At 50.1% G+C, this 17,613-nt stretch overlaps 1 protein-coding gene across 1 annotated transcript in view; it reads left to right on the top strand.

Annotated features, from left to right (window-relative positions):
- Window positions 1-17,613, top strand: part of LOC144721027 (cytochrome P450 2B11-like) — a 95,504-nt gene that overhangs the window by 75,555 nt on the left and 2,336 nt on the right. The window contains exons 5-9 of the mRNA XM_078598317.1: window positions 4,359-4,519; window positions 4,675-4,848; window positions 10,335-10,476; window positions 14,278-14,465; window positions 15,645-15,786. Coding sequence (XP_078454443.1) covers window positions 4,359-4,519; window positions 4,675-4,848; window positions 10,335-10,476; window positions 14,278-14,465; window positions 15,645-15,786 — 807 coding nt within the window. The remainder of the gene's footprint in view (window positions 1-4,358; window positions 4,520-4,674; window positions 4,849-10,334; window positions 10,477-14,277; window positions 14,466-15,644; window positions 15,787-17,613) is intronic.

Genomic DNA, 17,613 nt, shown 5'->3' with positions numbered 1-17,613 from the left:
CTAGTCGTAACAAGTGATGCAAGTGTGCATCCGTTAGTCTAGATCTGGTTGGGGATTTCAAATGTTTCATTCTGGAAAGAGTTTGTTCACAGACATAAGCGCTGCCAAAGATGGTTGCCATTTTGAGTGCATGGTTCCTGAGATGAGGATATGTCTCAGAGGGGAGAAATGCATAGAAATTATGAAGGTTGCTTGACTTGAATGCGTCTTTCAGAGAGTCACAATTCTGCAGTTCAGCCAGTTCCATTTGGTAAAGTGTATCCACATTTTCAATGTCAATAGAAAATGGGTTACGGAAAAGCTGTATGTCCTGTTCATGGAGATGAAGCTCTTTAAATCTAAATTGGAACTCCTTTTGCAATTTTTCCAGTGAATCCACATATGTTTTGTTTGGGAATGCAACCAATGGTTTTTCCGCTAACAGATTTTGAGTTGTGGGGAGATGGCAGAAGTTTTCCTCCTTCACTTGTTTGATGAGGAGGCCTAATTTTACTTCAAATGCTTTGACATGTGATTGCACATCACAGATGAGCTTCCCATTTCCTTGAAGTTGCACATTGAAACTGTTGAGTAGCTCTGTTACATTTGTCAGAAAGGCAAGGTGCCATTTCCATTCTGCATCATTGAGCTCTGGTACTTCTTTGTTTTTTGAAAACAGAAAAGCTGTAATCTGTGGAAGTAAGTCATAGAAACGTTTCAAAACTCTCCCTCGACTCAGCCAACGGACTTCTGTGTGGTACAGAACATCTTCATAGTCAACATTTATCTCAGACAGAAATTCCTGAAATTGTCTGTGGTTTAGTGCATGAGCTCTAATGAAGTTAACACAAGATAACACAAATTTCATAACAGAGTCCCACTTCAGTGATTTACTACACAGCGCTTGTTGGTGGATGAGGCAGTGTATGGCTATGGGAAGAGAATGGTTATGTTTGTCTATCTCTTGGTTAATGCGAGCAATTACTCCTTTCTTAGACCCCACCATGCTAGGAGCACCATCAGTTGTCACACTGGCTAGTTTAGCCCAGTTCAGCTCCAAACCATTCACAGTTTGGCAAACCTTTTCATAGATATCCTCTCCTGTAGTTGTTCCTTTGATGCTTTGCAGTGCAGCAAGCTCTTCTGTGACTTTGAAATAGTCATTCATCCCACGAATAAAAATTAGAAGTTGTGCAGAATCACGAACATCATTGCTTTCGTCGAGTGCCAAGAAAAATAGGAAAGTTTTTTTTGTGGAGTTTTGCAAATGCTGATGGAAATTGTCTCCCATTTCTTCAATCCTCCGTGTAATTGTAGGTCCTGAAAGACTCACTGTACTAAATAAATCGGCCTTCTCTGGACACATCTCTTTGTCAACAGAAAGAAGGCATTCTTTAACAAATTCTCCCTCAACGAATGGTCTGCCAGTGCACACTATTAGCTTGGCAACTGGAAAACTTGCTCGCAGTGATGAAATATTTAGCTGCTTCTGCTTCACAAAAGTATTTTGCTGAGTTGTTAATGTATTTTTCAGTTTTTATATTTTATCTTTTCTCACTTCTCCGACCAAACAATCATATTTATCTTTATGTTGACTTTCATAGTGTCGACGTAAATTGTATTCTTTGAACACAGACACTATATTCTGGCATATCAGACACACAGCTCTTTCCTTGTACTGCATGAAAAAGTAATCATAAGTCCACTGTTTTTTGAATATCCTACACTCCGAGTAATTTTTTCTCTTTCTTGACATCATTGTTTCCTAGGGAGTCAAAATTGCTATTAGTAAAATACCAATATATATACAGCGCTACAAAAACAATATACCAGCAATAACTTTGCCCACACAGAGACATACAGACTGCACTGCCCATCAATGCAGTCTGATTGGGGGAACTCCGCTTTTACCCCAGGCTCACACTGGTGCGGGTGCCATTAAAAAGTTAATTACACCTGCAGTTTTGTTCACAGATCACAGCCCAATGAGTGCTCACCAGCGCAGCCCAATTAGTGCTCACCAGCGCAGCCCAATTAGTGCTCACAAGCGCAGCCCAATTAGTGACCATGGGCCGGATAAATGCCCTCGGTGGGCCGCATGTGGCCCGCGGGCCGTAGTTTGAGGACCCCTGGCCTAAACCATCGGCTACGAACTACGAAGACAAAAGGACTGGTTTGACTCAAATCACACCCAGATCCGTGACCTCCTTGAGTGTAAGCTGCTGCCTTCCTCGCATTCTAAAACCACCCGAGGACACGGCGCAGGACTACAGCGTACCACCAACTAAAGGCCGAAACAAAATGTCAGATCCGCGCCATGAAGAACAGCTGGTGGGTGGAAAAAGCAATTGCAACACCCCATAGAGCACCACCTCAACGAGCCACAAACCATCAGTGAACTGAGGTGTGCCATCAAGAAAAAGAAGTCCAACAGAGTCTGCGGTCCGGATTTAGTTGGGAAACTAACGTCTTCCAAGTTGGCAGCCACCTGCTCTCTGCAAGGCTACACAAGCTGATCCTCTGGATCTGGCACAAAGAAGACCTCCCCGGCGACCTCAGGAATGCGACCATCGTAATAATCTTCAAGAAGGGCGACAAGTCTTGCTGTGGAAACTACAGGGGAATCTCCCTCATGTCCATAGCAGAAAAGATTTTGGCCTGCAGCCTACTCAATCGTCTCAGTCCTGTTGCTGAGAAAGTCCTGCAAGAGACACAGTGCGGATTCCGTCCATCCTGGGGCACTGCAGATATGGTCTTTGCTGCCCGGCAGATTCAAGAAAAGTGTCGAGCGAAGCATCAAGAACTGTTCTTGGCATTCATCGACCTAACCAAGGTATTTGACTCCCTCGACCGGGAAGCCCATTGGAGTATCCTCCACCATCTTGGATGTCCGGAGAAGTTTGCCACCATCCAATGGCTCCTGTACGAACACATGACCGCCACCATGCAAAGTGGGGGATCTGAAACGGATGCCTTTCAGATCCAAACATGTGTCAGACAGGGTTGTGTGATCGCCCCACCTTATTCACTATCTCTCTGGTCATGGTCACCCTCCTCGTCGACGGTCGACTTCCATCTGGCGTCAGCATCCAGTACCGTCTGGATGGGAAGCTCTTCAACCTTGGACGTTTTCGGGCAAAGTATAAGCTTACCACAAAGGATATCCACGATCTGCAGTTTGCAGACGACTGCTGCGTGGTGGCTCACTCTGTGCGGGACATCCAAATGACCCTCGATGTATTGAACTCTGCATAAAAGAAACTTGGCTTAACCTTGAACATCACCAAAACCAGGGTCCTCCACCAACCGCCATCCAACCAATCAAACAACCCTCCGACAATCTATGTCGATGAAGAGGCACTTGAATATGTGGAGTATTTCCCTTACCTCGGTATACATCTCTCCCAAACAGCCACTGTTGACGAGGAGATCCAACTTAAGAGTGCAGTGCGCCAGCACCGCCTTCTACAAACTGCGACAGTGCCATCTTCAATAACAAAGATTTCTACAGGACAACAAGGATCCTAGTTTACTGGGCCGTTGTCATCCCAATGCTCATCTACTGAAGCGAAACATGGACAACCTACCGGCGCCATGTCACTGCACTGGAGTGCTTCCATCAGTGCTGCCAAGTGGGAAGATCAATGCACCAATGCGAGTGTCCTTCTAGCTGACACTACCAGCATTGAAGCGATACTTCTAATAAAACAACTCTGGTGGACCGGCCACTGCATCCGCATGCCCGAGAACTGCTTTCCCTGCCAGATCCTTTTCTCCCAGCTCTCCATTGGTCAGTGGACGAGGGGAGGATGAAGGAAGCGGTTCAAGGATACCCTCAAGTCCTCCCTGAAGTGCAGAAAAATCAGCCTTCAAGACTGAGAATAGTAGGCTGCTGACCACCTCGGGTGGCGCCGCTGCATCCACCAGGCCACGGCCCACTTCGAGACCCAACATCTCGATGCCAAAGTGGATCGATGCCAGAAAAGATAGGGAAACCAACGCGGCACTGTTAATTCCACTTCCATCTGGGACCACGTGCCCTTATTGTCCAAGTATCTGTTGATCCAGAATGGAACTCCTCAGCCACCTGAAGAGCCACCACTAAACCTGATGGATGTCATCCTCGAACTCCGAGGGACTACCGACGACGACGACGGGTGGAGTTTGATTGATTTTGAATGGCTCGGCTCTGCTGTCATCCACTCTGTGGGCTTCTGCAGAAAATTGATATTTTCGGATCTGCGATTTTGTATTATTCGCGGCCGCCCTCCCTGTCCGTAGCACGGATAATCGAGAGTCTACTACATAAAAGATGTGCTTTCTTAAAAACAAGTAATGCTTGAAAAGGTTTTAAGACTGTTTTTTCTCTTTGTTTTTAGAGAAACCAAGCGACATTGTTTCTTCCATCCAGCCAGCAGTGTCTAATATCATCTGTTCCATCGTATTTGGGAAACGCTTTGATTACAACGATGAAGAGTTTCTGCATCTAATTACATTACTAAATGAAGATTTCAAATTGACTGGAAATGCTTGGGCTCAGGTGAGTGAATTTTCTTCGTTAGGTGTAGGCAGCAGTCTCATTCTGGCAAAAAAAAAGCCAAACAGCAAAATATGTTTGTTAATCAACCCCTCTTATTTGTGCGCATTGTTTTTCTTATGAAGGATTTAAACGCGTCGCCAATGTTTCTTTTACAGATGGTAAATTTTTTCTCCATTTTTAAGCACTTTCCTGGGCCACACAGAAAGGTCGTCGAAAACTTAGCCCGGCTCACGAAGTTCGTGAAATCCAGCATTGCCAAGCATCGCGCCACGAGGAGCGCGGGCGAGCCTCGAGATTACATCGATGCATTTCTCGATGAGATCACCAAGGTTTGCAAATTTCAATCCGAAGCTCAGCCATGTACAAAAATCACTATAGTTAGGCATGCAGCCACACAGGGAACGCTGGGGGGCGGGCAACAGCTGACCTTTCACCCCTGACTGGAAACGAGTGGCAGATGCGTATGCGTTCCATCACAAACGGATCCATTCTGCACAGACCGCACAAAGATTCCCCCCGTATAGCCTATAACAAACTGTTGGGGCAAGTGCTGTTAGTGAGTAGCACCTATGAAGGCCGGTACAACACACGAGGGGGTGGGTGGTCAACACTACTCCCGGCCGTCTTTGTCTACCCAGTGGTGATGTTTTACATACTGCACCAGGTACTAATTTGAGGCTGAGTCGACCCAGGGGAGGCCCAGGACCAGTTCAGATAATGTCACTGGTGTTGGCCGTGCGTAGGAATCGAACTCGGGTCGTCAGATTCGTAGCGCAGTGCGCTAACCACTACACTACTGCTCCCCCAAGACCGCATGCACACACATACGCTCACACCTACCTCACCTACAACACACGAGCAGCCATTTTGTCAATCCAATGGATTTAGTGGTAAGTCGCCAGTGGTTGATATATGGAGGCTCTGATTCATGCCAGAGTAATGGAGGAATTGTGCACACACACACGTGTGGGTGGGTTTTTGTTAGAAGGCTTGAGTTGGTCAGCACCATCCGTAGATAAGAGGTTTTTGGGTCAGATCGTGTAAATATAAATGTGTTGTTAAACCTGACACCACCCGATACAGTCAATTAGTAAGGATTATCACGTAAACAAAACATGCCAATTCGTTACTAGTGTTGTGCAGTAGAACCACGCGGAGACAAGGAATTGTATAACGGCTATTGCCGTTTATTAAGCACGTTCACACTCCTCTTCCTACACTCATGTAATGTAGTAACTCCACGGGAGACGACTTCACGGGTAACACACTCTTTATTTTATCAAACTTGGTTACAGGTGACTAACACCTACTTTGTATCTCGGGTGACAAACACCCACTTAGCTACTTGGCGACTAACGCCCACTGAGCTACTCGGATGACCAACATCCACTTAGTACTCGGGTGACAAACACCCACTTAGCTACTTGGCGACTAACGCCCACTGAGTTACTCGGATGACCAACATCCACTTAGTACTCGGGTGACAAACACCCACTTAGCTACTTGGCGACTAACGCCCACTGAGCTACTCGGATGACCAACATCCTCTTAGCTACTTGGCGACTAACGCCACTGAGCTACTCGGATGACCAACATCCACTTAGTACTCGGGTGACAAACACCCACTTAGCTACTTGGCGACTAACGCCCACTGAGCTACTCGGATGACCAACATCCACTTAGCTACTCGGCGACTAACGCCACTGAGCTACTCGGATGACCAACATCCACTTAGCTACTCGGCGACTAACGCCACTGAGCTACTCGGCTTCACTAGGTCTTCAGCTCCGTCTTCGGGTCTTCAACTGGGTAACTCTCCCCGAGTGCTCTCGCGCGTCCCCCTTTATACCCCACCTGCGGACGTCGCTGCGAGCACCCACTTATTCGACCAATCGCCGGGCGCTGGCTACGATCCTCTTTTCCCACATCTCATCGTGCCTCACCACTCACTCCGCGCCGCCTCGTCATCTGTCACTCCCGGCGCGCGCGTCCACACCACGACCACAACGCGTGCCCAACCCCGCACCCCGCGCCGCCCCGTGATCCATCACTGTCACAGTCGGCGCACGTCAATACCACCACTACATCACCCCCTACCACATAGCTCGCAGCCGCCCCGGCTGCTACAAAAATATACAAACCCTCCCTGTGTGCCCCGTAACACAACACAACAACAAGAACAACAACTAAGCTAACAACACAACACGACGCGAACACCACCATCTGCAACCCTCAACCAATGCCACCGCGACAATAGAACAATATATACAAACCGGCGAGTGACAATAGCAATGTGTATACAAAAAAAATAAATGGAAATTTTTTTTTTTTTTTCTTTCGACTCGTGCAGTGTCCCCTTTTCTTCCGAGCGTCCCTACAACGGGACATTACCCCGGCAGAGGGGAACACCGGGCGAGCTCGGTGTAGAGCACAAAAAAACCGTCCTCATGAAAATTGTTGAGACCTAGCCCGAGTCCGCCTTGCCGGTCCGTCGTACGGCACCAGACGCGGTTGAACGTCCGGTGGTGCCGGCGGTTCAGGAAGACATCGGCCAGGCATCGAGGACTCGTGCGTGCCCCGGGGTTCAGGCTCTCGACGGTCAGCAGCCGTCAAGCCCGAGGCACCGGGTTTTGTTGGGATGACTTGTGGCCCTGGTCGTCGTCCCGACGTGGTCCTGCGGCGCGCGGACGCGGGGCCCGGCACCCGGCTGCGACGTGACCCCGAAGGCCGCAGTTGTAGCAGACGACGGACGTCGTAGGTTTCGGTTGCTCCAGCTTGCGGGGCGAACGTGTGGGCGAACGACCTCCCGTTCTCCACTCCCCCGGACACGATGCAGCGAAGCCCCGCTCCTGCACTGCAGCTGGCTGAGGTTCGGCGATCGTGGCGGCCAGTGCCGCATTCCCCGGCCATTTGCAGACGACCCCCGGCTTGCGTTTGAGGACCTCGTACGCGTGAATGCTCGTGGCGATCGCCAGGGAGCAGATCTCCATCTCGTCTGCCACGTTGATGGGGACCCCCAACTCGTGGGCCAACACCAGCAGCTGCTCCGTCATCATGGCGTCCTTCCCCTCCTTATCCATGCGGGGAAAAGCCGCGTCCGCCAAGGCGAGCAGTGCCGTGCGGTAGGCTAGCGTCGTTTCCCCAGCCACCTTCCGCCGATCGTAGAACTGGTGGCGGCACGTGGAGGGCGGCCCGAACACCTTCGCCATCAGGTGTAGTGCGGCCTGGAGCGTAGAGCGGGACGACCTTGCAGCAGATGTGAAGGCTGCAAGCGCGTCGTCGTCAAGCATCGCTGGCAACGCACGCAGGGCAGTGGTGTCGGACCACCCCGACATCTCCTGATGAGCGAGGAACCTTCGTTGGAAGGCTCCCCAGTCGCCCCCATCCGCCTTGAACGCCGACAGCGCGGGCAATCTTTGCTGGAGGACCCGATCGTCGTCGACGTCGGAGAGATTTTCCCGCGCTCCGCTGGAGTTGTGTAAAATGTCGGCTCGGTTGTCAGGCGCAAAATGGAGGGCTCCGGCGCGCCGATGACGTGGGCTGCGCTGCGCGGAGGTGTCCGGCCACGTGGCGTCCGTCTTTCCCGCCAATCGGTGGCGGCCCCCCAAAAACGGCGGCAACTTCCAGGCTTTTGGCGCGAAGCGCCCTTTGGCGGGAATCCTCCACCGTCGCTTCCTCCACGACCCCCGCAGCCGTTTTTCCGCTCGCCGGAACGGAGATGTCGGCCAAGACAGCGGCGGCGGCGAGTAGCAACTCCGCCAAGCGGGCGTGCGCGTCCTGGAGGCCGGTGTCGGAGGCAAGCGGAGCGTCGGCCATCACCGCGAAGTGCTGCATCGGCGGCAACTCCTCGTCCTCTACTCCCGAGGTCGGTGTCCCCGGTACGCCGTCGTCATCCCGACCTCGCTCGTGGGTACGGGTAGTCTTCCTTGTGTCCATACTTCTTGAAGACAGGTTTACTTCTGACGCCAGTTGTAATGTAGTAACTCCACGGGAGACGACTTCACGGGTAACACACTCTTTATTTTATCAAACTTGGTTACAGGTGACTAACACCTACTTTGTATCTCGGGTGACAAACACCCACTTAGCTACTTGGCGACTAACGCCCACTGAGCTACTCGGATGACCAACATCCACTTAGTACTCGGGTGACAAACACCCACTTAGCTACTTGGCGACTAACGCCCACTGAGTTACTCGGATGACCAACATCCACTTAGTACTCGGGTGACAAACACCCACTTAGCTACTTGGCGACTAACGCCCACTGAGCTACTCGGATGACCAACATCCTCTTAGCTACTTGGCGACTAACGCCACTGAGCTACTCGGATGACCAACATCCACTTAGTACTCGGGTGACAAACACCCACTTAGCTACTTGGCGACTAACGCCCACTGAGCTACTCGGATGACCAACATCCACTTAGCTACTCGGCGACTAACGCCACTGAGCTACTCGGATGACCAACATCCACTTAGCTACTCGGCGACTAACGCCACTGAGCTACTCGGCTTCACTAGGTCTTCAGCTCCGTCTTCGGGTCTTCAACTGGGTAACTCTCCCCGAGTGCTCTCGCGCGTCCCCCTTTATACCCCACCTGCGGACGTCGCTGCGAGCACCCACTTATTCGACCAATCGCCGGGCGCTGGCTACGATCCTCTTTTCCCACATCTCATCGTGCCTCACCACTCACTCCGCGCCGCCTCGTCATCTGTCACTCCCGGCGCGCGCGTCCACACCACGCCCACAACGCGTGCCCAACCCCGCACCCCGCGCCGCCCCGTGATCCATCACTGTCACAGTCGGCGCACGTCAATACCACCACTACACTCACACCAGTGTAGGTGCACTCTGTCTCGGTCCTTCACCCGGACACTTAGTAACTATTTAGAGCCTACCCCGGCTATCCCCTCAGCTCTCTCACTCGTCTGCCCGGAACGGGGGATCAGCCAACATCGCTCTGCGACGAGGAGAGAGACCCTCTTCCAGCCGCTCCTTACCCTGGCCCCCAACGACGACCCCGCCCCCGTCCCGGGGTCCCCCTTAAGAATCCCTTTGGGCGGCTCCTCCCCCCAGCTCGGTACTGCCCACCTTCTCGCATGCGCCATCCAAAAGCCCCTTACGTAACCCGTAATATTACGTCATCCTTGGCCCCACATGACTCTCAACGCGTTCGCATCTCCTTCCGCTCGCCTCCTCATGGGATACCCACACTTCTCCTCTACACTAGTACATCACACCGGTGTGTTGGAGAGTAAACCCATATAATTTACAATTAGAGTACAACGTTTCGCCAGTAATTACAACTAGAATCGTCAGGCGATAGCCAGAATTGTGGAGAAATCCTCCTCCTGTTACGGTCTTAAATAGAGGGATAAATGTGATGTCGTCACTGTAAGCCAATCAGGTGCAAAGGCCAGATGTGGGGGGGGGGGGGGTAATGTATGCAAATAAATTACAATGGATATCCAGTACCAACATTTATAGTTATGCGATATAACCCAAAAACCCCTATTATGGATAATATTTGTCTCGAAAGGCTACGTGTTAAACCATCAGTCGGGTGGGGAATGCGTCACGATGGCATCACATTGTGGTGGTGGTGAAATTAGCCTAACTCCGCCTCTAAATTAGCATTGGTTGGAAATAGTGGAGCAGACTGGCGCTCCACACATCCCAGAGGCCGAATCTGCCGCGTACGTGAATAGTAACTATGGGTCTACTCTAGTAGCCGAGGGGAATATTAACATTGACGATGCAGATACTATACCACACTATATTTCTAACTATATATTCCATTACATTTTTCAGGAGTCCAGAAAAGCCGATTCATCGTTTTGTGAAAAATCCCTTTGCATCTCGGTAATCAACCTGTTTCAAGCAGGTACCGAAACAACCTCCACATTGCTCCAATGGGCTCTCTACCTCATGGTGAAACACCCCGACATACAGAGTAAGTCTGAAAATAGTTGGCGGTAAAATAAAAAAATGTATTGCAATGAAGAATGATCCACTTATTGTCTCTTATTTTTTTTCAGGAGGATCTGGTTGGATTATATATACAGTAGTTAAAGAGCACAATGTTCATAATTAGAAAGTTGTGGGTCCAATGCCCAGTTATAACTGCTTTCACCTAAAATAAACCCCATTCCACATTTTCCAAATCATGGGGTGGGGGAGATTGATTCTGCACAAATAACGATTGCTTAAACCGAAGACGATGAAGTGAGGCCTTTCCGCCAAAACTGTTCAGATTGACGAGCTTTGAACTAAAGGGTCTGTAGCTCTGGTGAATACCAAGGGGATGGGTGGCTGAAATTAATCCGGACCTACGGGGAGTCATGGAATCCAGACTATCAGAGAGTGAAAAGTTATACTCAAGCACAGCCTCATCAATAGGGAGTAGATTGGACTCAGATAAAACCGAGAGATATAAAGCATCAGTAAGGTCAGCTGGACAAATGGATTTAAAATTCCGAAAGGAGATCTGACTATAGGAAGGAGCAAGGCAAAATAAGGACATTTCAAAGGACACTGTAGAATGGTCAGATAGACCCACATCGAACACAGATATATTATTCACGTGAACAGCAGTAGAGCAAACCAGATCCAGAGTATCACCATGGGAATGGGTAGGTCCCTGAACATGCTGAATGAAACTCAACACATCAAGAGTTGCCAGAAAGTCCCTGGCAAAAGGATTAGATGGCTAATCAACATGGGTATTTAAATCGCCAAGCAACAGTATCCGGTCGTAGAGGGGGCAGAGCATGGAGAATAACTGTGAAATCTTTCAAGGAAAGGAGAGACAGCTTTGGTGGGCGATAACTAGCACAATCCGAAGAGACTGTGTAATTTTCCATTCAAGCGCTAGGTATTCAAAAGATATACCGTGAGTTGAATAGTGGATGCAGCATAGTAGAATTAGCGCCGATAAGTGCAAGGCCGCCACCACGACCTGAGGATCATGGCATCTCAAAAAGAGAGAATCCAGGTGGCACAGCCTCAATAAGTAAAAGATGGTCACAAGGCCGATCTCTCTAGTGCTGCCGCGGGGTCCACTTTCTGCCCCGCCGCCCCTCTCTCCCCCCACCTCCTCTCTCCCCCCCTACTGCCGAGTCCTATATAACCTCGTGCCACGGCAGATCTCTCGCCTACTTCAGCAGTTTTTTCTTGCTGTGGTTGTCCCACCTGATGACGATTGCTTGTGTTGCGATCGAAATGTAAGGCCTGCACAAAGCTATGTAGCTCTTATTCAGAAGCGACCTGGCCACAGATGAGAGCCCAACAAATTGGCTTATCATCGCATGGACATTTATAGCAGCCAAATACTCTAAACGCATGTTTATAAATGTGGAGGGAAACCCCGGAGCACCCAGAGAAGAATCCATATCCATATGACCACAGGGAGAACATGTGTGGGGCCCGATGTACACCCCGCCGCCCTCGCTGGGCAGGTGGGGCGCGACGTCCGCCCATTCCGCTCCCTCCTCCACCAGGTCAGTCGGCTCCCGCCGGGCCCCCGCCGACCGAGTGATGGATCCCCACCCGCTAGCACCCTCTCTGAGGGACATGCTCATGCTGCTGGCCTCTGAGCCGCACGGGGTTAAAACACACGCCCGTGCATACCACAGCTGTCGTGAACAGAGGGGCCGCACACCGTTCTATCATCTGCGAGCGATTAACTAGCTATCAGCTGCGCTGCGGCAACCGCACACTTCCACCTGCAGGCGGTTAACTCTTAACGTGCATGTCCGTGCACACCGTGCCCCCCCCCCCCCCCCCGCTAACAAAAGGGGGCTGCTCGCCGTGCGTTCAGGACTCAGCTTGCACATGCAGTCGCTTTACAGTAAGCTGCCCAGCCGCCCCTACCCAGAAGGAGTATCTTGCGAGAAAAGCCGAGCCTACTGCTGCCTACGCACCCAGTCACTCAAACATCCTACTACACATACCTCGTAGCTGTATTCACGGCGTCCCGTGCACGCTGTGAGAGGCGGAGGGAAGAGGACGAGAAAGCCTTGCCGAACACTGCCTCGTAGTGGCACTCACAGGCGTCACACGGATGCTGCGAGCTACTGAAGAAGGCAGAATGGGCAGGGGGGTCTTGACGGGCAAGATGTTTAACATTAACTTTTTTAAACAACCCCTGGGCCCCCCTTTTTATCCCCCTGACTTCAGCAGCCCAGGGTCGCATCGTACCGTGCGGCCAATCGTGTGCCAGCCTGTGATTACTGCTTGGTTTTTCGCCCTTACATTAACAAGGACAGTACGGGGCCTAGGTGGCCGTAAATAATGATTGCAGCGATGAGAACAGGCAAGGTCAAGTGAAGTAACTGGGTGAGGAGTCAACTCAGGGGTAGAGATGGAACCCCTGAGGTGTTATAGTGAGGCAAAGGAAAAAATTCGGGAAAAGGGGCGTGGCAGAGCCGAGGGGAAATAAAAGGCAGCGCGGAGAAAGGGTGGATTGCCCTCATCATCTTGGAAGGCTGAGAAAGAAGTTGTTTATCTTCGCCGTGGCTTCTACATCGACGGCTCCTATATAGTTAGTCAGCTATATAGTGAACATCGTGTAGCAGCTACAGTCACCCAGTTGTATTTAGTCAACCTGTGTCCACCTGATAACATGTCATCGAGTCGGGTGGACTAATATATAATAAATATTAAAATAAAACTTAAGCAAGACAGCGTCTCTGAGTGCTACATTACACGTGGATCGCCGCGGCCGGTGCTTCCGTGATCCACTGTCTGCCCTTCCACACTCAAGAATGCATCACTCACCTATCTCCACTTACTTCTATTGTTTTGTGTAATTGATAAAGGGAACGTAGGAATTTACTCAGCATAAATTGTGACAGTTGCCTGTAGCTGGTGAACCGACTACACTCGCCTTCAGTCTCCACTGCAGATAGTAGTGCAGCTGTTAGTCCGGCTGGTAGTGCAGCTGTTAGTCCGGCTGGTAGTGCAGCTGGTAGTACAACTGGATAGTGCAACTGGCAGTGCAGCTGGTATTCCAGCTTGGAAGTGCAGTTGATAGTCCAACTGGTAGTTCAGCTGGAAGTTCAGCCGGAAGTCCAGCGGGTAGTCTAGCTGGTATTGCAGCTGGTAGTGCAGCTGACAGTCGAGCTGGAAGTCTAGCTGGAAGTCCAGCTGGCCTCCATTGTAAGTACAGTAGCTGCTGGTGTGACCACGTCCTCTGCCTTAATTATAAACATAGCCCCAAGCCATCCCTAGTCAATGGGAGGGCCACTCCACACTTAAGCAATTACATCGGGCTTGCCCACCAAATTGCTTTAAATCGGAGCTCTGCATCAACGTTCAGGTTGTTATATTCGAAGAGCAAGCACAATTGACCAATGGTGAGCGAGCAAATGAATGACTTTTGCGGTGTGAGCACTTTCCCCTGCACAACTTGCGAGTCCGACCCAATGGTGAGCAAGGTGGTGGTAAATTCTGCCTGCTCTTTGAGTGACCACGCACGCAACATCCCAACGCGTGCAACGTTCGGTCTATCGCAGCTCAATCTCGCCTAAAATGACCGCGCGCATTCATCTCTAAGCCATGGATGTTCCGTCACAATAGTATGTATGTTGAACTTTTTTCGCATCGTACGTAGCCAACCGTGCTAATCGGAGGTGCCCACACTATTCGTACGGAAATCAGACCTTACGAATTATGCTCCTATAAATCATGTAAAGTAAAAAAACTAATGTTCAATATGCACGCTCATAGCTGTTTCCCTGCATTCCATCTGCAGCGCGAGTTCACGAGGAGATCGACAATGCAGTGGGTCCATCGCGGAGGTTGACGTATGCCGACCGGAATGTCATGCCCTTCACAAACGCCGTGGTCCACGAGGTCTTGCGATTTTCTTCCTTTGTACCCACAAACTTGATGCACGCGACGACCTCCGACACAACATTCCAGGGATACTTCCTTCCAAAGGTTCGTCGCCGTACAATTCCCCCTGCCCCTCTCTATGTTATGGTAGCCTGTTATATTCTACACATTCCCAAACAAGAAAGAGGAATAGCGAGCAGACATACAATTTAGAATGTATGAAACATTTTTCGCAGTCATAAAATGAGGACAAATATTTGTTTTTATATTGCATCCTTTACGCCGCAGCATGAGAGCAGCTAACATCACACCTCAAGCTTTTGAAAGGGCACACCGAGTGACAGCTGTCCCTATGTATGCATATTGAACATATTCCGCACCGGACGTGGTGGCGAGATGTTAACTACCTTGCCTGGTATACAGGACGTCGTGGGTTCGATCCCAACCAAGCCTGACACCTGTATTTTTGGAATCTGCGTGTCTCTCTCTCCCCGTGGTCGCATGGATTTTTCTCCAGGTCTTCCGGGTTTTCATTCCACATTTAGAAAAACGCGTTTAGAGTATTTGGCTGCTGTACATTTCCACGTGATAAGCCACTTCGTTGCGCTATCATTTGTGATTGCCAGGTCGCACCTGAAAAAGAGCTACAGAGCTCAATAGTGGGCTTTACCTGGTAAAATAAAATTAAAAGTTTAACAAAAAATATAACTGGAGGTGCGGGGGGGGGGGGACAACAAACTAAAAACAAAAATCAGTTCGAAAGAATGAGTTTTCAACCTAGTGTTTTTAATCGAGAGGGAAATTAGTTTTCAATCTGTACAAGGTGACAGTAACTGCCCTGCAAACGGGTATTCAGCTTGCCACGAGGTAGTGAGGACTTCTTCGGGTAATCCTCGAATGATTAATTAGTTTGGGGGAGGGGGGGTCATTTCTTGAATTTGGAACTTTTTGACCCCTGGCGCCGACAACACAATGGCCTCCACATTTCCAACGACATCTCGCGATCTTTAATATCCACTGTGGATCGGACATTGTGCACTATTGATGCGGTTATTACACCACCCACGGTAATAATTACCAGGGTGGCCGTCCGCCTTGGAACCGCAAACCTCTGCCAGTCACTTAAAATGGTTTGCGAGACTCCGGATGCAACACGTGTGCGGTGATTTATACATACCCGTACCATTGTGTACGTTTTAAACTTCTCGCACCGTACTTTGTCAAACCCGTGCTAAAATCGGTGGTGCGGGGGAGATTTTGACCGCTGTTCCCTGGGCCCCACAGGGCACGTACGTGATCCCTATGCTCCACTCGGTGCTCAAGGACCCATCGCAGTGGGAGGCGCCCTTCGAGTTCAACCCGAACCACTTCCTTGACACGAGTGGCAAGTTCCGTAAAAGAGAAGCCGCCTTGCCCTTCTCTGCAGGTACATGTTACTCTTATTTAAATATACACAGTCGATTATCCGGCGGCTTCGGGGGGGGAAGGGGGCACCGGATAATCCAGAATCATCATTATTTAAATAGATTATTTTTGCCTATTCTTGCATAACGTAATGTTTTTAGGTGTTGTGTATATATTTAGTGCTGAACTTTACGTGGACAACTTCTTCCTTTTCTGTCGTCACTTTATTTGTCCAACACAGCACAATTTGCCACCATCCTTTAACGCGTTCTTCGCTCGCTCGCCGCACCCCGCCGGCCTCGCTCGCTTCGTTCCTCGCTCGCTCCGTTCCTCCCTCTCTCTCTCCGTCTCTCCCGACTCCCTTCTCTGCTTCCCCATCCCACTCCAGCCATTGCTGCTGTCTCTCGGCTTCTGCGTCTTACTCCTACTATCTCTCTCGTTCAGCTTCTCCGTCTCTACTGCTACCCTATATGTCTTCTTCCACTCCACTGCTACCCTACACTTCTTCTCCACTGCTACTCTATGCTTCTTCTTCCTCTCCACTGCTACTCTATGCTTATTCTTCTTCTCCCCCGACCTACTCCGTCCAGCTCCCAGCACATTAGTTGGCATCCCCCCTTACGCCCCGCGCCCCCCCCCCCCACTGCCACCTGTCTCCATTCCCAGACTTGGAGGCGCCACCTTGTACTCAACAACAACAACCGGCCAATCACTGCCCTGCATCATAATTGCCTAACGGGCCGTCTCCGACTCACTCGTTGGCCCCCAGCAACAGCAGTATGTCCCGATTCGACCCCACTGTTCCCAACCCACACGTGTGTACAATTAGCCACCTTGGCGCATTAAACTACTACACATGTACTATGTGAAATTGGCATAAATAAACATACAAATAGACACAAATAAATATCCTACTGTTAAAGGTATTTACTGTAACGTATTTACCACTCTTAATCTCGAAGACTCTGCAAGGGGTGATGTACGTAGTACTACGCTCTTGTTTCAACACAACCATGATTGTGTTGGACAATCGCCAGACTGGTAACAGCCTTTGTAGCGGTTTTTCTGGTTTTGCCAGATCGGCCGAATGTTGGAAGCAACCTCATGGCTGTCAACCCATACGGTTTACCCATATTCTTGTACAGTGAAATTTAGTCTTCAGGTCCATACCGCGTGCAGCCGTTTTAATACGGGCAAAACCATTTTTTTGTCTATTTGTTTGTGTATCTCCCTTGTGATGGGACGTTGTAGGATGAACCTTGAGATTTATAAGGGCACTCGGTGACCAATAATATCTTAATTGGTCTGTAATAAGATAGGCACTGAGAAAAGGTTGACAAGTATGCAGCCGGATAATAATCACGCACCGGATAAATTATAATCAACTGTGTATTTACGTATATTGGGGACACTGAGGTGCCCAGCGCCAGTTTCTTCTGGAGAGGAGAACTGGAGTGTAATTAACCCTCTCTGCCAGCAGGGTGTGCTATGCCATGGTAAATGGTCCCTAAGGAGAATGGTTCTCGCGGCGGGCAGAGAGAATGTGAGGAAGTAGCACCCCGATTGGCTGGCAAGGGCACGTGACAGGACAGGGTAAGGATGTGGGCCAAAGGTGACAGAAGGAACATGTGATATAAGGTCCAGAGTGTTCTAGTGAGTTCTAGAAGGGGGCGTGGGCGAGGCGGAGGCAGGCCACGCTGAGGGGCAATAAAGGGAGATCCTGAGGTCCGATCCAGGCTGTCCACTGGAATGGAACCCGCCGTGTTACGTCTCTTCGGTCTTCACGCTCGGCATCGTGGGTCAGGCCCACGTTGCATGCGTGTTACTGACCTGACCTGGTTATGGAGTT

This window comes from Lampetra planeri, chromosome 1 (assembly GCF_965212315.1).
Source record: "Lampetra planeri chromosome 1, kcLamPlan1.2.h2, whole genome shotgun sequence".
In the NCBI taxonomy this organism is placed as follows: Eukaryota; Metazoa; Chordata; class Hyperoartia; order Petromyzontiformes; family Petromyzontidae; genus Lampetra; species Lampetra planeri.
This window is presented reverse-complemented; position numbering and strand designations above follow the sequence as displayed.